This window comes from Zootermopsis nevadensis, unplaced genomic scaffold, assembly GCF_977971745.1.
Source record: "Zootermopsis nevadensis isolate Lab colony 2312 unplaced genomic scaffold, Znev_1.0 Znev_ptg000061l, whole genome shotgun sequence".
In the NCBI taxonomy this organism is placed as follows: domain Eukaryota; kingdom Metazoa; phylum Arthropoda; class Insecta; order Blattodea; family Termopsidae; genus Zootermopsis; species Zootermopsis nevadensis.
In genome coordinates this window covers 16,154,564-16,179,150 of record NW_028259192.1, presented here as the reverse complement: position 1 = coordinate 16,179,150, position 24,587 = coordinate 16,154,564, and the positions used below count along the sequence as shown (strand labels likewise).

The window sequence follows — 24,587 nt, the reverse complement described above, 5'->3', positions numbered from 1 at the left end:
GACTACAAACAATTTATTAATGTCTAAGAGATATTATCGGTTTTCGAACACTGTGGCATAAGAAATGTGACACAAACTTCACACTAGTAAACGTAATTGGTTTCGACATTTTAAACAAAGACTTCTTGATTGTTTTGACACTTCACTAACCCATGAATACAAACACGAACTTACGTCGAGCTCTGTCAGAGATCGTCTCTTATAAACGTCAATGCAAAGGCAAAACCAATACAAACAGCAGGTCAGATGACTCAGTATTTACAGTTCTGTAAAGATGAATTTTACACGCGTCCTATTCTATCGCAAAGGTATCAAACACGTGAGATGTGACTATACTTTTCTGTGGGCCAACACGTCACAGCGTTGAACTTATGCACCGTACCATAAGAGGACTTTGAAAGCAAAACTCGAGGAGTCATTATTAGATTATTCATCTACATTAAAAAATGGTCGTATCAAAAACCCTAAGGAGATTAATTTATTTTTAAAAGTAAATGGCCGTGGTATTATACCAAACGATTTGTTTGTCAGAAGGAATAGTTGAGAGGTATTTTCAATCGTGTGGTATTTCAATCCCCGCTAGTAAGTTCTGAATTTCCAACAAGTACGAGAAAAACAACTGTTTCTCCTACCAAAAAATCACATTTGCATAAACTAAACCTGATAAAACAGAAACAGTGAGCTGTGTTCAATACAAACATTCAGGTGGAAATCGATGGGAGTAGACATTCTTATAATTACGTTCTGTGTAACTGTTGTTTTACAACGCACACTGTGACATTTTATAAAGGAGAAACCTACAAGAATACGATATAAACCTACTTTTACTTCACCAGAATGAAATTCGACAGAAGATATTTTCGAAAGTCGTGAGAAAATTCACGCTGAACCAGCCCTCAAATTAGTTTCAGGAAGCTTTTGAATGTGGGTCAGATTCTACACCTCAGAGCAAATGTAGTCCTGGAGTTCATTCGGATCGATTCTCTCAGTTAAGCTGGCATATCGAGCTACCGATACACGGGTTCATTGTACTCAGTTATGTTTATTACTGGAAATGGGTAGATAATTCGATCTGTTGTGAGTTTAGAACAGAACCTTCCGTCGAGGCATCTCCAAGTTTCATGACTGGTCCAAGAGCAGAAAAATTTTCCCGGTCATTTACCAGACGGAATTCAAATTTATGTCTGAGCTTACACGACGAATGGCCAACGCTTTCTCTTGCCTTTTTCTTATTCCTCAAGAATCCTCCTTGCTAAAGTATGTTGCTATTCTTTACTTCTCTCTGCAGGGAATGCAAGATAGAACTCCTCCGCTCTCAAGACGGCCACTGTAGTGACAGATAACGCCACTTGGGACTGAGACTAGTAAATGTAATCTCGTATTCTTCCCTTCGGGAGACCAGGGTAGATATCGAGGATCCACGTGGTCAAAAAGGATTGAAAGAGAAAGAGTGAGAAAGAAAGGAGGATGAAGGAACATGGTAAGAGAAGGAGATGAGGAGGTTACTGCTCCATGCCTTTTCTGTTCGTGATAAATTCCTCTTTTATAGACAACTTCGGTCGAATTATTTGGCTATTTTTGTAGGCCGGATGGAAGGGAACGTCCGCTTGTATACAGAAGGGCTTCGACGTATAAATTTCACATTTTTGACAAAAATGATAGAAGGAATGGCAGAGGGAAGACGATACCGGAGTGTAGGAGTATGAGGAAAGATCTAAACGGTCCCCCGATATGCATAAATCTAAGAGGTACGTTGGGAAAAATCGCTGATAAAATTCAGAATATCTCATCCGAGTCGAGTTGGGGATAGGAAATATGGGTCCTCGGGGAGATGTAGCCCCTCCACAGAATACGGAATGAGGTAAAAAAGTAAAATAAAAAAGCGAAGTGGAGATCGCTGTGAGACAAGATATGATACATGACATGACCTCTACCACATGACATGACCACCAGCATTCGAAACCCGGCCCCAGAGGGCAGCAACGTCTCTGTATAGATGACGTAAAAGAATATGGCCCGATTGGTATACCATTCGATACCTTTATACCATATGTAATTAATGAACTGACGCATGCCAATTAATCACTCGTATCATAACGCTAACTTCGTGATGTTTTAATCAGCTGAAAGGTCATTCATGAAGCAGCCACAATGCGTAAATCTTGGATGAAATAAAAGTACGAAACAGCTGGGTTGCTGGGTGTCTGCCGGATGTGTGTTTTATTGTTTGTAAACAGTTAAACGCAGCGAATGCAAGCCATGCATGAATTATTCTCTGGATCCTGTTATTTTCAATGATGGAAAAAGCATGGTTTAGGCATTTATTTTTATTATTTAGTGTTCTATCTGACGACAGGTCCATATGAACAGGATCCTTCCAACCTTTTCTCGGACTGGGACCTGTTCATATACGTTCTTGGCAGATGATCCAGAAGTGGTTTGCCATTGCCTTCTTCTGTGAGTGAATGGAGTAATTGTTGGGATGCCACGGAGAAACCGGGGAAGTCCCCGGAGGAAAACTCCGTGTTGCCTAGACCACGGCCTTGCCCAACACAAGTTATAAATTCGGGCACCGCCGGGAATCGAACCCGAGACCCCAGGATTACAAGGCCAGCGTTCTAACCGCTTAATATATATATATATATATACACGTGCCTTCTCATTACGACATCGCATTTGTCCTTACAACTAATTTGGCAGCAAAAACCGAGTTAAGGCAATCGGCCAGTTTTTTTCCTCAGTATTTCGGATTATAACGTGGAACGAAAGGACGATAGTGAATAATGAATTGGAAAGGATATGGAAGGAAGTGGTCGTGGCCTATGTATAATTAAGCTATATTGCACACATTTTAAACATTTTAGAAAGGGAATAAAATCACATTTAATAATCATCATAATTCCGTGCAAATATTTTCATGAGTTAAGCTGTCACGAGCCTACCCTATCTGTATGACATGGTTATTTATCCACATGGAATGAAATTCTGTAGGTTCCAGATTGGAATTATATTATTATCCGGCTTGTTTTAAATCAGAGTCCTGCTTACATTTCGGATCCCACGGCGTTGTATCGGAACGTACAGTGTTTTGCAAACACACACACACACACAGTGAGGAATTCGACAATAAATGTTAAACTCACCTCCCATTCTATTGCTTCCTGCTCGCAAAAGCCAACGCCATTGAAAATTTGCAACCATCACCAATTCGTTTTTGTTGCCATAAAATATCACTCTATTGTATAGTAACTGGATCCACAGTTTGGGAAAACATGTAGGATATTGGCTATTTTATCATTTCCACCCGTGCTCGAGTTTTGGAGTCCATTTCGCGTGTCAGCAAGCCCATTCATTTGGAAGTCCCTTCCCCGCATACAGCCGATGGTTTGGGCCAGTTGTTTCGCTTGTTATGTGTGTACCGTGTGTGAGGGGGTGTGTGGTATGATAGGAATGGTGCTGTGGCGATTGATTGTTGCGATTCGATATCTCGATGATGTGTGGAATAACATTCCATGCTATTTTTATTAGGGCTGTATAATATACGCGCGGTTTCGCTAGCTACAGAACTGTTATCAAATACACTTTTGGCGGACAGGACCTAAAAATATCATTGGTCAAAAAGGTGTATATAACATTCATACTTCGAATAGACTGACAACCAAGCCATTTGTAATAATGATTTCCCATACAGAACTAACGTTTACCAGAAATCTGTGAATAAAGACTAATAAGGTATTATAATTAATAAGAATAAATACAGATCTTTCGACATATTTTTTAAATATAGCACAGATTAATCGTATTTAATTTCAACATCATAACTGCTCTTAGGTTCTTCTTCATTATGTAAAACAGAGATGCAATATTCGGCAGAAATAAAACTTAATTATCCAGAGTTTCACTTTGCGATTACCGTGCAGCAAACTTTACACAATGTAAAAATGGCAGGGACTACATTAAGTAACACCAGGATGTAGAGTTGTGGAGATGGTTCATTCACTGGATGTCAGACAAGAGATTAAAAGAGTGTCTTCAACTACAAACCTCGAGGAAAGCGGAATTTAGCAAAATCATGAATAAGATGGTTTCAACAGTATGTGCAGCCTCGAAATGACTGTAGTGGATCCAGACTTATAAAGAATAAGAGATACAAAAATTTAACGTTTGATGCTGCAGTAATAACGTCTTCGTAACGAATATTAATATTTCATTACCGAAAAAAAATGTAAAGACATTCATTTTGTGGCCTGCTTGTCTTGTCACGTCTTATCTGTTTCCCCGTCTAGATAAATTCATTTACTGTTTTGTGAAAAAACCGCTTTACACTTTTATGGTACTTACGTTTTAACCTAATAATTTGGTGTCATCAAAATATGGAACACAACTCAGGTCAATAAGTCCCAGCCCCCAGCTTTTAAAGCCTAATGGTAAAGGCCTGCCTTCCTGCTTGACAATCTTCAAGCCTCAACTCTTTTATATCTCATATGCTTTTTAGTGTACACAGCGAACATTTCTTTGAACAGAGTCAACAAATATCTTTCTATTGGCGAAGCGTTGTTTTTACTTTGCGGTTCGAAATAAATTATTAAATAATAGCAATGGCCGCGGAGAGTCTCCGTTTCGATCTATGCTACTTCGTCGACATGAACTACCGATCACTGCGACCGGGACGACCTTGACAAATTGGCGACCGATGTGACTACGGTGCCTGTGGCGACAAAGGCGACCTCGGGCGAATTGGGCCACATAGCCGAGTTTGTCTACCTATGCTAAGGTTACGTTTTGTTAGGTTAGGTTAGGTTAGGTTAGGTTAGATCTGATCAGAAAATGTAAGGTGACGTCATCGGAGCTGAGCATTCCGCTATTTTGTGTTCTAAAGTCTCATCAAACCGACGGCACATTCCTCATGTATGTCACCTGCACTTTTCGGTATCTTTGCAGCACAGTTTCGTGATCTCGCACTGTAACCATTTCACCCCAGTTTCTTCTTCACGTTCTCCATACGTAAGCCAAAGAAATTTTCTCTGATGAGTTGTTGATCCAGGTCTCGAATGTAACGCACATGCGCTATCTCAATATCCCATTCACTTTTCATTTTGCTACCGCTGACACTACTCACCATTTACGTAGTTTTTTCATTTCCTCTGCATGGCCAAATCTTATTAAATGTATTATCATCACCACCATTATCTTTGTCATAAAAAACAAATAATAGTGCCATTTCAATTTAAAAAGATCGTATTTCCAAGTACGAGTGTGTTATTTCAGAAGAGATATACAGAATCCACATCGCACGCTTTGCCCGGGCCTCAATTTCTCCATAAACTGCCAGATTCTTTACCCTGTTCCTTTAGTCCTCAACGCTCCAAATCTTCCTTCAGGTTCCTGTTTCCTCACTGTCGCCGAACGACCTCTGGGCGGGTCCTTTCAAGCTGCTACTGCATTGCGGTAATCCCCCATGGAGGAGGATCTGGTCTGGTAGCTTCTTTCTCGTCCTGAGCCCGGTGATTGATTGGGCCGAATTATACGAGAAGACGTCAATCTATCACAGATTTTCCTTCTTTCAAACTACTTTTTCCCCCTTTTTCTTTCTGCAACTGAAGAACGGATTACTGTTCTTCTCTGGCACATTTGTGAGCACGATTTCTGTCGACAGAAACGGAAAGTAAGAGGGAGACATTTTAGAAAGAACCCTTTCTAGCACGCACACAATTTCATTTTCGTCTTCTGTTAGCTCCTTTCTTTATCCTCTTTTCTACGGAAACTGACGTACACATTGGACTGAGGCAGGTACCAGTAAAGTCTTTGTGTTAACAAAATATGAGTCCACTCTGACCTGCCTTGTTTCCTTTTTTTGGTATCAGTACCTTAGATTCAAGCGTGATTATTTTACAAGACGCTTCTTCGTAAGATTTTTATTCGCAGCTCAATTAGAGACAAACTCAATTTTGAGTTGTTTCTGTCGAATAGTGCAAAAAATTCTGTTACCTTAGCAACCTAATTTCATAAAATGCATTATAAGCCTTCATACGACCTTTTATTCTTTCTTAAAATATCACGTTACCTGCAAAAATAATTTTGTTGTTGCTGTTAATGATGACAGAGAGCAAATTGTACTGGAGACGTAACGGATATTTCGATCCGTGAATGAGAATGCAAATTATAATTACAGCCTATAATCTGGCTAGTAGACATACGTGCGGACAAGTGAGATTTCAGGCTCTGGTAATGGGTTGCTAGCCGTGTAGTACAGCAGACGTTTACCGACGTTCCAGAGCATCAAGTACTTCTGAAACGTCTGAACATCTTTATCAGACTACAAGGCGCAACAACCCAGCAGAGTAAGGACAGTTGAGATTGTAGGTACCATCAACTCTTTCCGGAGCCGCGGTACCATTGCAGAGGCTTTATGTAGCTTTTCTAACTTTCGGGACAGTGTCCCGCGCATACAGGTGGTAGGCACCTCTTTTGAAGCACTCCAACCGAGTTCGGTGTTAACTTTTCTAGTCTGCGTTTCCCCTTTCTTTTATCCTGTTTCTCTGTCTTTCTCTTTCCTTTTTATTATCATCCCTTTTCAGTGTCGCACACCCACACTGCGCCATCAGCAGTGAGGAGGAACACACTTCCGTTTTCGACTCTTCAATCCCAACTAACGCGATCACCACAATGCACGCTTCAACACAACAGCGGCTTATGTCACTTTAAACAGCCATTCTTTGACGGATAACGTCGAATGAAACGCAATTCTGATGCAACGTACAATATTTAGAAATTCTACAAGTTATTCTCGATTAGGATACCTCAATAAGATGTAGAGGGGCAGTGGGGCATGAAGGAAAATCTCCACTTACATTTAACCTCGGTACAAGGTGAAGGTGAGTGTCGCCTATGCGCAGCGAAGGGCTCTGCGATATTCCCGCAGCGGTTCTGCACGTTCATCTCAAAGAACCATCTCAGTGAAGTTGAGCCATCAAGGCTATTTGCATCTGAAAGACACATCAAATGCATTTTTAAGTTCAAATCCATTCCACCGTATCACTCACTGACGTAATTTTATTAAATCGTCAGACATTCTATGTTTTGTACTTAATTAAAATGTTTTATTTTAATCTTCATGGTTCTGCACGACGCCACCTTCAGAGTGAACTGATTGTATTTACAGAAGTTGCGTTCTTTTATCTTTCACCTTTACAAAAGGTGGACACTTTTATCACCATCCCTCTAAAATGTCGACCATCCTTCCAATATTTACGTATTAGTTAAAATTATTGGGATTAATGTAATGGAGAACAGGATTTTCAATAATTAATAAACAAGAGTCACATCAACGAGTAGGATAATAAAGCATGAGGCGTCCCAAATACGTAATACTTATAATAACTTTACAGGCATGTAGATTATTAATTCAATTCAATTCATTTCAATTATTTATTATTAGTGTGCTGTATCAACAGCCTGAAGACCAATTACAAATACAGCACAGAGATGAGCACACGAACACAATAATAAATATAGAAAGGTAATAACAAACAGAATATAAAAATACATTAGTGCAGAGGACACTAGTACACAAAGAAAAAATTGCTACTATATATATTAGTATATTTGTGATAATAATTTAAATAAATCAAGGAAATTAGACTATTATAGAATGTGTTGAAGTGTAACAAATTTTCGTTTAATTGCAAGAATCTTAATTAAAACCCATCCCGTAGCTGCTTTCATTCAACTAAATTTCAATTACCTTACGGAATTCTATAACAGACTAACATATATTAGGCTATGTGTATGTACGGGTGTCTCATGTAAAACAACGTAAATGTAATGACACATATATATTAATTCTGTATATACCTATGTTGATGAATATTGTTTTAAAATCACATAATTTCCTTCATCTGTAATTAACATTTGAGAAACTTAAAACTTCTTTGTTCCGTTTCCAGTTTACTAGCTTTGTTCTTAAGTGAATGTTTATTTTCACACCTACCATCAACATCAGCTGCACAAATTTTTAGAATATATTGATCGATCGATCGATCGATTAAGTGATTGGTTGACTAGGTAGCTGAGTGCCTACCTGTCTGATTAAATGGCTGATGAACTGACTGGGTAATTGGTTGACTGTGTGGCTACACAATCCGAACATTCATCAACACTAAAAGAAACTCGCCTTTGGGCTACGCTCAACATGGGCTTGGCTGTCTCATGTTGAACATAACTAATCAAATTTCAGATGCGTCCAAATTACTGTTCGTCACCGGCGCTACACATCTCCGTCACGCGAGCTGTCTCCATTGTCCTGATACCTGCCCTTCCGCAGAACTACACATTTGTGTCAGAGTTCTATTTTCAAATACCAGTAATCCGATTGGATGTGTCACAGTCAAACACGAAAGTTTGCACCATCCAAAGCAACAGATAATTACTTTCTTCTGGACTGAATACAGAAAGATAAAGTTATTCCCTAAAGACTTGTAAAGACATTATGTCAGGGATTACCAGCTGACAGAGATATTTTATGTACCAATAAAAATTAACTTATGAAAATGTTGGAATACGTTTTAAATTACACACTCGGTGGTTTTATTAGGTGTATTCCTCAAATTCTTTTTTTCATAATAAATTAAAAATTTGAACAAAACAAATATTTTAGGCCTACGTCCAATGATTTAATTAAGATGAATCAATGTTTTGAATGAGCTGGCAGATTAACCTTAAGGAATAATTTAAGAAAATTCAATAATGAAGTATTTTGCGAAGAGAAATGTCAAAGATATAAGTCGTGCCTAAGTTAGCAAGCATACCTCAGACACGCACAAAGTACAATGCCCGACATAAGATCACTCTTTTCCAAAATATTCAACTAATTTTATCTGTTGACGAAGAAAGGCAAGAGTCCGTAACTCCATGTCCTTTTTAAACTAACAGACGAATAAAGTTGTCCAAGAATATTCGCCAGTTTAATTTTAATTCTTTCTTATACGTACTTAGAGAAACCGCTCTGTGCCGTTTTTCATTGGGGCCTGAGGTCTTTTGTTTTTGTGTACAAAACGTATTTTAAACTATTAAAGCGTGAATATGGCTGTCTTGTGGGTACTCATCGACCTGATGATGGAGGCAGCAAGGGCCACTGAGTTGTCCGTAAACTTCTACCAGACTACACGACGCAATAACCCAGACGACAGCCATATTCGGACTCACCGCCGTGAAAAACTCAGATCCTACATGTTGAAAGAGTTCCGCGGTTGGGCGAAGATCATTCCTTACAATGCAAATTAGAAGTCACACTACAGACAGAAGAGTAAAGACACTGTTGCACAGAGGAGCTCACTTACAGAAGCACTGTTACGGTAATGGAGGGGAGATTTAGGGAGAGCCTATACATAGCATGTAGAAAGGATCCCACACCATTGAAACCCATTCGGTTGAAAATCCCATTGAAATGTTCCGTGGCTGGCTGCTGTGAACGTCCCTAATCCGGAGAGGATCCAGTAGAGCGCCTCACACGGGCACTCAACACTGTATCGAGTGTGCAAAGAGAAAAATACCAGTGATACTCGGAGGGTGGCAGGTTTTTAAAGGGTGTTTAGTGTTCAGAAGGGGAGATAATCGTATCTGGTTATTGGATACTTAACAGAGGAGTTACATCTGACTAGCGTTCGTTCATTTCACTGTTAAAAAACGGGTTTTCATTCTTTTCAATTTCTGGTATTTTGAAACCATATTCAATATTTTTTTAATAATTTGAGGATCTATTTTCATTTAATGTAACAGGTTTTTAAACCTTATATTGGCACGAACTTAAAAAGGAACTGTACAATGGCTGAAATAATAATGGATAAAGTTTGTAGTGTGGAGAGGCAAGGTTATAATTGAATGTTATTTCAGAGATGAGTGTGTGTGTGCACATTGTATAAAAATGCATCATAAAAGAGTTAAAACGGAACTTTCATGAAACACGATCTTATCTAAAAACGGATTCTTTTTTGCTGGTCAGTTGATACAGACAGTCCTATAGACTACCCGCATAACATTTCCTATTAAGAAGAAAAAAATATTCCGTGCGGAAATTAAAGAGTAAACGGACAGATGTTTCTATCGCGAAATTTAAGAGTCGACGATACGTGCAATTCTCCTAGAATCAAATGCTACAATTTTTAATATTACTGTATAAAAATTGTACGACTGAGTAGAAAAGAGCATACATACAACGTTTCTAAACAGACCATTTGACAGCAAACCAATTTAGGACGTCAATATTGCGAGTAAAGCCCTACAACTGCAGTATATCATCTAAAGAAATCGGAATAAGTTCAGACAGAAATCCCGTGGAAATTGTAGTACTTATCTTCAATCCATTCTGGTAATTCCAGGACACTGTTGCCGGCCAAACTACGGCTGATTGCCAATTCAGGGTTAGAGCGCTGCTGTCTGTCTACACGTTAGGAAACAGGTGTTAGGACGGGGCCAAACTGAGTTCCTCTTCTTCGTAGATTTATTCTGGAGAAAATTAATATTTTGCTGCGCTGACTTTTTTTTTTGTTTTGTTTACCCTGAGGCAGTTAAACTCAGTTCACATCCTCAAAAACTATTCTTAAGATCCGTTCTAATATTATACCGTCACCTACATTTAGGTCTTCCAAGCAGTATCTTCTCATATATGTCGGCCATAAATGAGGGGTTTCTAGGAAAAGCCACGTAATTCCAAAATTAAACTATTCTGGAAGCCAAGAACAATCTTTCCACCACTAACAGTCCTTTGACATTTATATTTTACATCAATGCATTTATATGTATGGCAACTTAAAAATATAGTCACAGTTAGGTAAAGTAGTTTGCATTTACAAAAATAGGGCAAAAGGAAATGGGCAGAAATTTTTATTTTTTAAAAAATAAGACAGCAGTAGAGGCAGGAAAACAACCGTATTTCACCAATCATTTTCTTCTAGACAAAAGTTTTGTCGGAATGTTATTTACCTCCGTATGCATGCAGATTTAGCCTGAAAGACGGCAGCCCTTTCGAACTAACGCTGTTTTTCGTAGGAATCCCTCAGCTGTGTATGTACTTTCCATCTCTCCGATGTCACATGCTCCGACATCTCACGTTTCTTGAACTGACCATTCTAGCAATAATTGGCTTCGATACAAAAAATATGAAGTTTCTCACGATGCAGTTTTGTCCATCCACCGGTCATTTCCCTTTTTTTCGCCCAAATATTCTGTTCTCAAACGCGACTCAGACACCCTGTTCTGAAGGGGGGAAAAAATCACTCCGCTGGGCAGCAACACACATTCTTAAATATTTTTACATTTTAATTTTAGATTCTTGTATAAGAGGCGGGAAGACAGATTCTAAAGCTGCTGGCAACAAAATTTCTACAAATTTTGTATATTCTTAACGTATTCTTGAAAGCAATTTTGATTTATAATGTCGTCCCCAAGCAATTGGACCGTGTTTTCATTTATAATGATTTACTGAATGATTACAATATTAGTAATAAAATGACAAGAAAGAAAGTTTCCTTAACTGACGTGGAATTGATACAAGAGTAATAATACTTGTAAATTATCGTAAAGATACGGGAATGCAAACAATCATTCAGTATTCAGGTTTCATTACACCATATCTAAACTAAAACAGCCCCGTTCTTCGGTACTTTACGATTCTAATTTTAATGTTATAGAAAAATTTGTCTCTTTCGTTTTTGAAAATACGATAGTTTCAACGCACTCTATAATTTAAAGGTCTTATTATTTGTGGTTTATTTAACAACACTGTCATTAATTCAGGCTATACGGCGTCGAATGCTATATTTATCAAGAATAATAAATTGTAAATGATATAGAAGGAAGCCGTGGCCTAATGTAAGCTACTATACAAGCATTTGCCTGGATGGACTCAAGTAAACCACAAGAAACCTCAGTCAAAATAGCCGATCACCGAAATAAGATTTGAACTAGAGACTCCGGGAAACGAAGCAGGAATGCTACCACCAGCCCGTGGCATTCGATTCAATAGTTAACTTTGTTCTTCGTACAGAGATGTTAAAACTCATGCCTAGTAATTAGGATAAGGCAACGCACGCCACAACCATTCGAAAATATCGGAAAGGTAATTAATCTGTGCCTTAAGACATAAGCCGATACTGGAGCCAAAAACCTCCCTTCTCAAAATTTCCCCTCCCCACTACATACAGTACAAAGTAGTTAGTATCAGCCGCTTGTGAGTGTAGTGGTGTTACACAGAAGCAACTGTCTGCTAAAATGGCCTAAACGACACTCAATGGTATAAAGACGAAATCCAGCCAACATAACCTACACTTTTCCACCAGAGTAGTAACAGTGAAGGAACATAAACTTGCCAGGAGCACAGGCATATCTCACGTGGAACACAATTTTTGAAAATCGCCTATAAATAGGAAGAATAATTTACAACTGCTGGAAGTTGAGGGAAATTTCGGCAGATCTTCAAGTGGCAGTTAGACCGCTTTACCTAAATATTGTCGAACAGTAGTATGTCACTAATGTATATTAGACCTAAGAGCAAAGGAGCGAAACGGGCTATAACCGACATCCGTGGCCAGAGCTATTAGTCCTAATTAGAACGCATCTGCATACAGCACTGTGTGTAGTACAGGAAGCTTGTGAAATAATGCCGCAAGGCGAGACAGCAATCGCTGGGGATTACTCCAGCTTTTCGCTCGATAACACGGATCGCTTTGTTTAAGAAGTGCATATTTTGGAAAGGGAAGGGTTCACTGGGGTTTGGGACAGTTTCCACAATATCAAGCAAAACGCTAATTTTAAAGCCAGAGGTTTGAACTCAGGTGAAATAAAATATGGAAAATACATTGCATGAAGTTTTCGATAAACATTAAATTAAACAAGTTAGGAAGCCCAAGTACGTGACGTTCACCAGAATTTTACTTTTAAACTTTGTAAATGCCGCCGGTGAAGTCAGAGTTCTCTGCATGGCTGTTGATTTCCATTGCAACGACGGCAATCAAGATAACCATAGTTACCATGGCAATCAGTGTAACCACAACAACAAAGGAAACCGTGGTAAACAAGTTAGTTTATGGATTGACCTCCCTGGCACTTCCGATATCAAAAAAGGCATGTAGGGTTTCTGTTAAATTTTAAATATTAATACAAATGGATTGTTTCGACAATTTTTTTTGAAACTCAATAGCATGCCTATAAAATGTAATAAAAATTCGTTCAGCTGTTTTCGGGTTCTTATATGGGCACAGACAGACGGACAGAGATTTTAATAGGCTATCAGCAGTGTTGCTTAAGCACTCTGAACGCTGTTTAGTATATTTTAAACACGACCCGATGTCCCATCATATGATTACAACTTTAACTCGAAATACATGCTTCAAAATTCCACAGACGATTGCTACATAGGGCATAAATATGTGTAACTGGAAAGCTCCATAACTAAACCTCTTTGAGTAACAAAGACTGGCTCCACGGAGTACAGCCTGATACAGAGTTTTAGACGACTTCATTCAACTACAGGGAGTGTTACTTCAACATGCCTAGCTATATAATTGTACTAAATATATAAAATTATGAAAATAGATTAAACTCCAACGATGGTTGTCTTGTGGGTTGTAGCGCCAGAATACACGTCTGGTAGAAGTTTACCGACGTGTCATTGGCCCTTGCTGTCTCCATTAACAAGGTGATGTGTGAGGCAGCCCTGACGGTGGAGGTTGCAAGGGTCTCTGAAACGTTGGTAAACTTCTACCAGACTACAAGGCGCTACAACCCACAAGACAGCCATTTTCAAATTCGTTGCCGTTAGAAACTGAAACGTTGTGCGGTTGAATTCTGATTAAATCTTAGTTCCGGTGTGGCATATTTATTTATGCTTTGATTAATCTATATTTCATCAGCTACAAAAATCCAGTAACACTGAAAAAATTAAAAAACGGTCCGAACTCTTAAAATACGTAAAACTGTCAAATACAGTTCTGTGGAAAAGCTGTAAAATTTAATTTAAACACGTGGTGGAAATCTCCATGAGGCCCCTTTCATTACTTATTAATTTAAAAACGATACTGGCACTATTTATAATTGAACTTCATCAAAATAAATGTTCTTTTGCCTTACGAACATGAACTCCATTGTAATTATTAAAATTATTATTACAGCGCACTTTAAAATTACCTCCCTCATTCGCAACGGCCTTTGTAATCAATTACACACCCTCAACTTATGTTTCAACCTCTCTTATCTCATTTTTCAACCCTCTTGTCAGTGGTAGATACACCGAGTTTCTCCTGCATGGATCACAGTTAGAACACTGGTAAGCCCAGGAGGCTGTCAAAATATCGAGTTTGCATATTGTGAATATTTATTGCCTTATTAATCCACCGTCCTGCCCAGTGGCACACCCTCGCTGTACGACAGTCCGAGCTCGGGGCAACATCCACCTAACTCCCAATTCTTAGACTCTCACGTAGGACCGCACTTACATGAATTTTTCCTGTATTTTCATAATTAATTCTGCGTACTCTGGGCATAGAGTAATTTTATTGGTTTAATTACCCAAACATTTCTACAGTATGATGTTTGTACAAATCATTCATTCATCGGTTGTAGGTGCCTATGGATATTTTAATAGGCGTATTGATATGCGATATGGAGTACATTAAAATGTATTTGCTTGTTTCTAGGACAGGATATGTTAATTACTTCATAGCGGCAACTCAGTTCCTGTCTCAGTAGGGCTGAAAATGTAGGTAGAGCGGTTAATAAATAAATATATACAGAATTTTGCTGAGGAAGTTACTTCCAAAGGCGATGACTTGGAAGAGCGAGATGAATAATAATATTAGAAATGTAGGTTGTGAAGATGTAAACTGAACTGAAATATTAAGGGTCGTGGCCGGTCGTTTACTTACTTTGGTGTGAAATACACTAAATTTTCAGGTTCTACACAGAGTAACTGAAATCATAGCTATAAAACACAGCAAAGGCCTTAGAATTTTCTGCATAGTTATATTTCAGTCACAGATTTAAAATATATATGCTACAAGCTACTCAGAACTATCGGTTTACTTCTGTCTAAAGCGTAAAAATTAATTAATTTAACTCATGGTTCTTTTAACTTTCTGGAATATATTTATAGAGCTTAAAAATATATTCGTATTTCAAGGGTACATTTAGGCTTGCGTCCTTATAATTTCTCTTCGGTATAGGCATAAGAACAAATGCAAGAAAAGTAAAATATACTAAAGGTGAAACTAATATTTCTCCTGAATGACACCGCTACACGGACTTAAGTACATATATTACCTACACAAAAAATGAGTGTATGCATAAAACAGTATTATTTGCATTAATAACCGGAATATTATTTTGCTTGAATTTAAGTGTATTAATAAACATGACATTTAGAAGCAGGTATTAAATTAATTTTGTTTTCAGATTTAAGTGATAGCTATATTTATTAATATTTCTTTGAACAAACATATGAATATTAAATAAAGACTAATTACAGACCGTACTATCAGTATTATATACGATGGAACCACTTTCACCTCCGAATATACTTAATTAAACATCCACCCCAATTATAGGTCCACTACACAGGTACCACCGTTTATAAGTAACTTATTAGCTGTTATTCGAGCCATGAGTCGACAATTTCACATACGTCAGTCTTGAGCACAGTCCAATGTTTTATCGAACACTGAGCCACGTTTACTGGCTTGACGTGGATGAAGAAAAATCTGTCGCAGGGGACAAACCAGTTGTGTGGCGATGAAAGCATACCACGGAACATTGTAACCACTTTGTTGTAATGCCGCACGCTGTAACAACCAGAGCTGTTTAATTGCACGTGATAAACACACGGGCAATGTGTAAGCGACGTCAATAGTGAATTAAGCAAAATGTTTCGTTCGCGTGAAAAAGTTATCCACTTGTGCAAACTGATGCAAGTATCGTATAAAAATAGCAAAATTTAACTTCATAGTCACTTGTATGATTTGAGGTTTTCACAGCCGTTAGTATGAAGATTTCTGTCTTCTGGGTTGTTGCGCTGTGTAGTCTGGTCGATGTTAACCAGCGTTTCAGAGGTCATACTGCCTCCGTCATCAGGGCGATGAGTATGAAGATTTCTGTCTTCTGGGTTGTTACGCTGTGTAGTCTGGTCGATGTTAACCAACGTTTCAGAGGTCATACTGCCTCCGTCATCAGGGCGATGAGTATGAAGATTTCTGTCTTCTGGGTTGTTGCGCTGTGTAGTCTGGTAGATGTTTACCAACGTTTCGGAGGTCATACTGCCTCCATCATCAGGGCGATGAGTATGAAGATTTCTGTCTTCTGGGTTGTTGCGCTGTGTAGTCTGGTTGATGTTAACCAACGTTTCAGAGGTCATACTGCCTCCGTCATCAGGGCGATGAGTATGAAGATTTCTGTCTTCTGGGTTGTTGCGCTGTGTAGTCTGGTAGATGTTTACAAACGCCCTGATGACGGAGGCAGTATGACCTCTGAAACGTTGGTTAGCATCGACCAGACTACACAGCGCAACAACATAGAAGACAGACTGAAGAGAACGTGAAATCTCACCTGACATTTGATTGCAAATTTCTTTTCTAAAAGTAACTATCTGTTCCTGTACAAACCCAGGTAGAAAGTAACATTATCTGTTTCCACCATATTCCTTGGTTGATAAAAATGTAGTTATATTATATGAATAACTGCAATGCTGTTTAAATATCTTAAATTTTTTATCCTAAGTTCCCAATTTTCTTTTCAAGTAAGAACGTTTCTATGCCAGCCATACACTCACTACTCATTCAGTTCGAGGAACTTTGTCTCTCAGCCAAGTCTTGTCCTTTAAAAACTAATAATGCGGCAATATATTTCATTTTATTCCATATTCGATACTTTTTTTACATTCAAATCACAGTTGGAATGCAGCCATTTCGAAGCCTTGGGGGGCCTGACTCACTTCAGATGCTCACCCCGCCGGAACAAATGGAGTATTTTTGAAGACATTTCTAGACAGATTCAATCGTCCGAGGTGCATGAAATTTCAAGAAGTTCCATAAAGAAGGAAATCAAGCAATCATAATGACTCGCCTATGTTGCAAAATAGATAAACAATATCGAGTAAGTTTCCTGTCCTGTCTCGTATCGTGATGTAGTTGAAAGAAAGAGGATTTCATTGCGTAGGAATGCTTTATTTATGAGTCTGAGTGCAACGGCCGAGGTCCGCAGACACACGTACTCACTAATTTGAGCGTTCGGTAATTAACATTAACATTAACTACAGCCTGCGGACTATAATTGCGGGAATTTATTATGAATTGTTTCAATGGCAAGCAATTCACACGACGTAAACTTTTCAGCCTGTACCTTATACTTCATGCATTGTTCTTTCCAGCATTTTAAAGGCGCATCTGTCTCTCATTCATTACACAGACTTATCTTCTCATCACAAATTTATAATCTCTGCCCTTGAAACAGCATCCATAAATGATCTAGTCGACAAGCAATAATTAATGAGCAAAATAGGTCTTCCAGCTTCAAACATACGTTGAAGGTACTTTTACAAAATTGACAACCGTAGAAAAGTTTATGATTCTGCTACCATCAACCAAACGACACGAACCGTCTACAGTTCTAAGATGGCTGTTTTCTGGGTTGTAGCACCCTGTAGTCTGGTAGAAGTTTACCAACGATTCATCGCCCTGATGATGGAGGCAGCAAGAACCTCTCAAACGTAGGTAAAATTCTACCAGTCTAAACGGCGCTACAATCCAGAAAATCAGAAAGTAAAGAGACCACTTAGCAGATTTAATCAGATAGTAATATAATACTACATATTACATGTGTACTGAATTGAACTCGCTCAGAATAGGGTCCAATGGTGATGAACACGATAATGAACCAAAGGGGTCCAGAACAGACGAAGAATTTCTTGTCAAGACGAGCTATTCTTAGCTTCTCAAAGACTACTCCTCTCTATGGAGTAAGTCGGAATAATGGTAGGTAAGAATCTTGAAGAATAGATCAGACGGCCGAAGCCAATTCCGTACAGACTGAGTAAAATCACAATAAAAACTATTAGTATAACCTGTAACCCAACTGACATTCAAACTGTGTACTCCCGAATACAAGTCTAAAGCGTCACTGCTGGATCAGTCTGCTTTGCGAACGTATGCGAACCAAACCCATTACGATGATCATGTTTGTGACACACAGCCAGCCAGTCGATCTGTCTCATCAGGAATGTGGTCAACACGAAGTGAGCTCAGCAGTAGCAACCTTTAAATAATCCATAATTAAGTAATTAATGTCAATGCTGTCTTGGTGAGGTAAACTGCGCGTTACACTTCCCCTAACCACAATTGTAATTGTAACAGCTAACGTTTCAGATGCAGTAAAGGATAATTCAGTAAAATGATCAGTCCCGGGGCCTATATTCAAATCCCATGTCCGTCCGTGTGTGAATTTTGATTTATATGCAAGTGATAATATATGGGCTAGGAGCATGGGGCCCCATATGGCAGTGAGCTAGCTAGGCTCACCCCGTGTGCCTTTCCTCCGCACTCCCATGGTTTGTCAACTGTCACTGCAGGCGGGCGGGAGGTTGGTTTCCGATGAGCCGGTAATATACTAACACCCCTCCGGATCCCCCTTCGCCCCCTGCCACGTCTGCATGACGCGAAAATCCCGACCAATTAGTTCGCATATATCATGTAATTGCCACAATCCATTACTGCTGGCAGAGAAGTATCATTTGTACAGGAGTATAATGTAATCTGAAAGAGACTGCTTGGGCAGACTCGCTTGACTGTGTAATGCAGCGTAACGTGAATCCAGTGTCTAACAGAAACAAATAGCGATCGGAAAAGTACAGCTAATACAATAGTTTTACTGTGGTAACTGTTCACACAAGCCTACACAGATATTACCAAAAGCGCAGCCCAGCTGCTAAACATTTACAAACATACAGCAGGATTCCTCAAGTGTAACATAAAATAATAGTATGCACTTAACTGTTTTAACTTTTAAACTCATTACTCAGATCAGTGCACTTAATTCTTAAATACACAATAATTTTCTTTCCTCGAATAAAGACGAAGATGCCATCTGATTCTGTCACACACCAATTTCAGAGAGTAAAGATTATGATGCAGTTGTCACGTTTCGAGAATCTCGATTCTTCATTGATTTTAAAATTAGAATTCTCTAAACTCAGTACTTACTTGCAGTCGATAATCCTGTTTAATGATCTTATCATGAAGCATTAATGGAGAGCATCTAAGTGTCTTTCTTTTTCGGTTTTGTGTGAACGAATAGACATTATCATTTATTAATATAATTTACAGTTTAATTCATAAATACCGGTCGTCTGATATGCATAAAAACTCTACCATAAAACAAATACTTGCCCGATTTGTAATCCAAAATTACTTTACTTTGCATTACTCTAGGTTTTCATAGGATTCTCCCAGTCCTTGCAGAGAAATGAGAGTTAGCAGTTGAACAGTAGTCTACTGCCTTAAAGCTACATAGGTATATGAGAGGTTACGATTTAAAATGCCCACTTAACGTTCTCGATTTATCTCATTTTAAGAATAACATTTAAAACATCGTTTAGTTTAAATAAAAGCTACTGCAAATTTATGAATGGCTAGTGCATCAAACACTCTTATTACCATTTTTGGGTCGTGTGTGGGGATTTGTGGTCTGTTATATATTTTATTTTTTTTACCCTGCTTTTTTCTTCCTGGCATTTCCAATACATGAAAGTGCTTCTTTTACTTTGGAATGGTTATTTGTCGAGTTAGGGTTGTTTTATATGCAGGAGGGGATGAAAAAGAGTGGGTGGCTGTGGAGGATTTCTCTACTGGTGACAAAACTCCATATTGAGCGAGTGGCTTTTTATCCCACCCCACTCCTTCTCTCAGACGACGTGGTCGACACCCTAAAAAACCACATTCACTTTAACCACAGGAATTGACAAGTAGCTTACCCACCCCTCTCTTGGATTAAGGGTCGAATTCAGTAGTGAGATTTTCAAACCTAAGCAGGGTTTCTACGCTTGCATGGAAAAGGACACAGACCTTTCCAATCTGACGTATTGGATGACAAAGACAGATGATCGGCATCCTTATAGGAAGACTGAATTATTCCAAGCCGTCGGATTGTATTAGCCTCGTGTTTAGGCCAACAGCAGAAACAGGTTTATAGAGTCGACTGATATTTCACACCTCTTGTTCCTTGGTTTATAAGCGACTGCTGGCCAACTGAATGCAGTGATAAGATGATTATGACAAGCATGACCTACCAATTACGTGCTAATTTTAAGCACTTTGACACAAATATTTACAAAATTTTCTACTTCATGTCCAATACAACTGTATTACTGCAATTCATCCAATTGCAAAAGGCGTCCGAAACAGACAATTGTTTTTTTTTAAAAAACTGATTACGTAGTCATTCTAGAAATTTATGAAGGGTTAATACTAAAATGGATCTTAAAGAAATAGGGCATAAGGGTGTAGTTGGATTCACCTGGCTTTTGATAGAGACGGTTGGCGAGCTCTCGTGAATATGATAATTGAACTTGGAGTTCCATAAAAGACGAGGAATTTCTTGAACCGATGAGAGACTCTAAGCTTCTCAAAGACTGTTACACTCACTAGGTTAGCTTGTCATATGAAACACATTAACACATTCTTGATTAAAGTTAAATGTAGTAGAAATTTAAAAATCAGCCAATATTCTTTTTTCGTAGCTGATTAACAAGTGACAAACTGGTTTCTACAAAATAATATTTCAGTTTGGTACGAGCACACAATGTCATGTTTACTGACGAATGTTTGTCTGCACACTTATCAATATAAATGCATTTCTGTGAAGACACTGACACAATATTGCAGCTATGAGGAGAATATTGAAGTTCAACTGTTTGTTTTACTTATATGCAGTGTTCCTTATTAGATCGTGTAACCCTTTCCCTAAATCAAATCGTCGATTTGTTTGAACTTTGCAAATGTTAAACCTGCAGACCTTCCTCATTTTCATCAAACCCAAAAAAGCTTTTAGTAAAATGACACCATCAACTGCAATGCCAATGTAAACAACTGTAGGTAAGAACATGCGTTTGATTTATGCGCGAAAACATTTTCTTTTATTTTCAGAGGAAGTGAAGTGAAGTGAAGTTTTTTTCCCTCCTTCTCCATCTTAGCGTTCTTCTGTTTTCTGGCCGCTCTCGTCTACCACCGAGCTTTCGGTAAACCAGAAAAGGATGTCTTATTTTCAGACATGATATGGATGCGATGAACCTGTCTCCCTAGCTCCAGACTGCCCAGTTGACAGTTTGATTCATTCGATATTCCGAAAGATATGGAGAAGAGACGGGTCTGCGTAGATGCTGCTAATATAAGCAAACGTTCCAGTGTGTTTTCCCTTTGGGTTTATCGATCTCATCTCTATTTCTCACTAACGGAGATATTGTAGTATAAGAGGAAAATATAGCCTTACTCGTACGTCGGTTTAAATAGTTATTAAATACATTTCCTTTCAGATATTTAAACCGATAGAATATTTCTCCAGTCCAACATGAAAAATATCGTATGTCTAGTTCTGTTTCAGTAAGGATGTTTAATCTGTAGTTGAACACCCAAAAATTTTATATACTGAGTTGATTTCTCCGTATTGCATGTACATAATTTACAACATGATCAGTTTTTAATATTATCCTCCAATCTACACCTAGGTATTTCTATGATTTACAATCAAAATTTCATAAATATTTATAATCTTCTACATACGCGCTGTACAATTCCAAGTTTAACGTAAACCCAAGCGATAAATCTACGTAGACCATATTTATTCTCCTCACGTCTTCTTCCAATACTTGGACCGGTAATAATTTCTAACTTTCAATATCCGACAACGAGTAATGGATTTTCTCTCTCCCTCACATGCACTCGACACACACATACAGAACGAAACGTCTGAAATCTTGCGTATGGAGGAGACATTCATTTCCGCCAACTAAACGAAAACATATCGAGGAAGCTCTTACGAGTGTTGCAACTGGAAAGGAAATATTCCACATCGCATTTTCACAAACATACGGCGAATTCATCTCGCTATGTACAAAGCTTAAGTAGAATCAATACTTAATTCGAATTTGAATTTTGGCCTTACAAGTCTGTTATATGTTCCCTTTCTTCGATACGTGAACGATTCCAAAATAGATTATATAATATTTTGAGGTAACCAGAATATGTTTATTGGATGTAACTCTCATTTCCTGAGTAATATTCAAGTACGGACAAGTTTGTTGCATATAACCACATAATGTGGCTGTACGCTTTGAGACACAGTGAATATTTGAATGTGCAAACCGAGCAATCTCCAAATGTGTGCAGTGTGGTTCAAAACATCACAAACGATATTCAGCTAAGTACGCCACTGATGGAAATGAGAAAAACAGATTCTTAAGTATTGTTAGTGAAAGCAATGTTTCTCAGTACGGGTTCTCTTTAGATTTATTATATGTTGCAGCTGAACTTACTTTGATTTGTCCTTATTTAATTTATTTAGTGTTTGCCTGTCGTAATCTGTTTTGGCAGACACATTAATAAAGGAACTGGACTGAATTTATTATAATTCTAATCATAGCCACAAATGTGACAATTTAATATATACGAGATTAATTTCGAGTCTTTTGCTTGTAGTAACACAAAATTCGAGGCTCGATTGTTATAAACGTTGAAACGTAGGATGAAACGGCGCTGGACAGCTGAGATATTAAGTCAATTACGGCTTAGAAAGAGGAGAAGGTTTATAAGGTACGGGAGGGGAAATTTCCTTCGTAATTTATGTTTCACCTTCAACTTCCGATACTGTATTCTTCAGCAGGGGCATACGAGCCTGAAGTGGTTTGATGGCGGCTGAGTGAGGGGTTGGCCTGACCTCGTATACATCACAACTCACACCCAAGCGTCCATCTGACGGTTTAACGGCGCCGCGTGGATGCTTAGTAAGAACCGAGGACAGAAACTGACAGAATCCCGTGCATTTACAGCTGTTACGCGCCTAAAGTGTTTATTATGATTGTTATTATGCCATTATTATCATCAGTATTCTATTTTGGTTTATATTAACTGGTGTCATTTTTATTTTATTGCTGTTATATAAATGTTTTGTTGTACGGATGGACTATGAAAAATTAAAACATTGAGAGCACTAGAAAAAGAAGATATGCTTGACAGAATGTTGAAACACATTACAGTTGGCTTCAACATGTCCACAGAATGCAGACAAACAGACTTCTAAGTATATTAAACAATTAACAATCCCACACGGAGCAATGTGTTGAGAACGATGAGTAGCCTAAGGACTTTCGACGAATGAGACTGAAATGGGCCAACATAAGACCAAAATTATTTACTGACTACTACATCATGATGAATTTATTTTAACTTTATAAAAATTGTTTTCTTTATTTGTATTTTGTTACATTTTACTTCTGTTTTGTTTCGCGATTATTTTCATTGTTTCGTTTTTATAATTTATTTTATTTTACTTTATTACTGTCATTCACTTTAACGATTATTATTCTTATAATGATTTATTATTAGCGTTATTAGCTTCTTTTTACTATTAATACTTTTTAAAATATTTATTATTGTTGTTGTTTCAAAATTATAAGTTTAACTGTTACAAGCCAGTGTTATATTTTTATTTCAAGATTAATAACGCTCTTACAATTATTATTCTTATCTAAGATATTTTTCTGTCTTTACAATTTATTATTTTTGATCTTGCCGTTTTTGTTACTGAATTCGCCATGAATAAGATTAGTCATTAGTCATTAATTTTTCCTTGGTAACTACTTTGTACACGTTACATACGCAGACATCAGCAAAGTTAAATATAAATAATTATTAATTTAGTAACTGAAGATGCAAAGGATGATAACGTAGCACGTCTTCTTGTACATGCCACATACATCAAAGAAAGAAATATAAACGGTTTGGAAAGAACTGAAAATAAGTTACTGAAGCAGTAAATCAAATTAAATACTGTGTGTGTGAGTTTAGAGTCACATCAGTTTCTATTTGCGCCTGTATACACTCGGAGGCGTCCCAGAAACCAGCGTGGTTGACTTACATGCACATGTGCTCGAAGCAGGACCCCGAACAACAATTAAAGATAACAAACCATACAGAAAGAAAGCTGAACACAGACCTTGACATTGGGCTTCAAAATAAAATGACCTTGTTACAGAAACATTGCTGATGTCGATTAAACTTAAAATTGCCCGGCTGTAGAAGGGCCTGGCAGTACAGACATGCTTAGAAACAAGTAACTTGAAAATTAATAAGCCCGTAATAAGAACTGCAGGAGATGCTGTATAGATGTTGCACGTGGAGTTAGGATTCAAAGCGCAATGCTCCATTAGAACTTACGTTTAATTTTAAATTTGCCAGGCCGGAAGGAGGCCTGGCGGTGTATGTAATGTTAAATAAAAAGAACTCTAATGCCACTAAAGAGATTCAATGCTCATTCAATATGGACACAAAAGTAATGCC

The 24,587-nt window shown here is 38.0% G+C and overlaps 1 protein-coding gene across 2 annotated transcripts in view; it reads right to left on the bottom strand.

Moving 5' to 3' along the window:
• The window catches only part of LOC110837069 (arrestin domain-containing protein 17), a 259,629-nt gene that overhangs the window by 112,811 nt on the left and 122,231 nt on the right, over window positions 1–24,587 (bottom strand). For both annotated transcript variants that reach the window (XM_087340943.1, XM_087340944.1), the window contains one exon: window positions 6,852–6,986. In XM_087340943.1, the coding sequence (XP_087197069.1) occupies window positions 6,852–6,939 (88 nt within the window). In that variant the 5' untranslated portion in view covers window positions 6,940–6,986. The remainder of the gene's footprint in view (window positions 1–6,851; window positions 6,987–24,587) is intronic.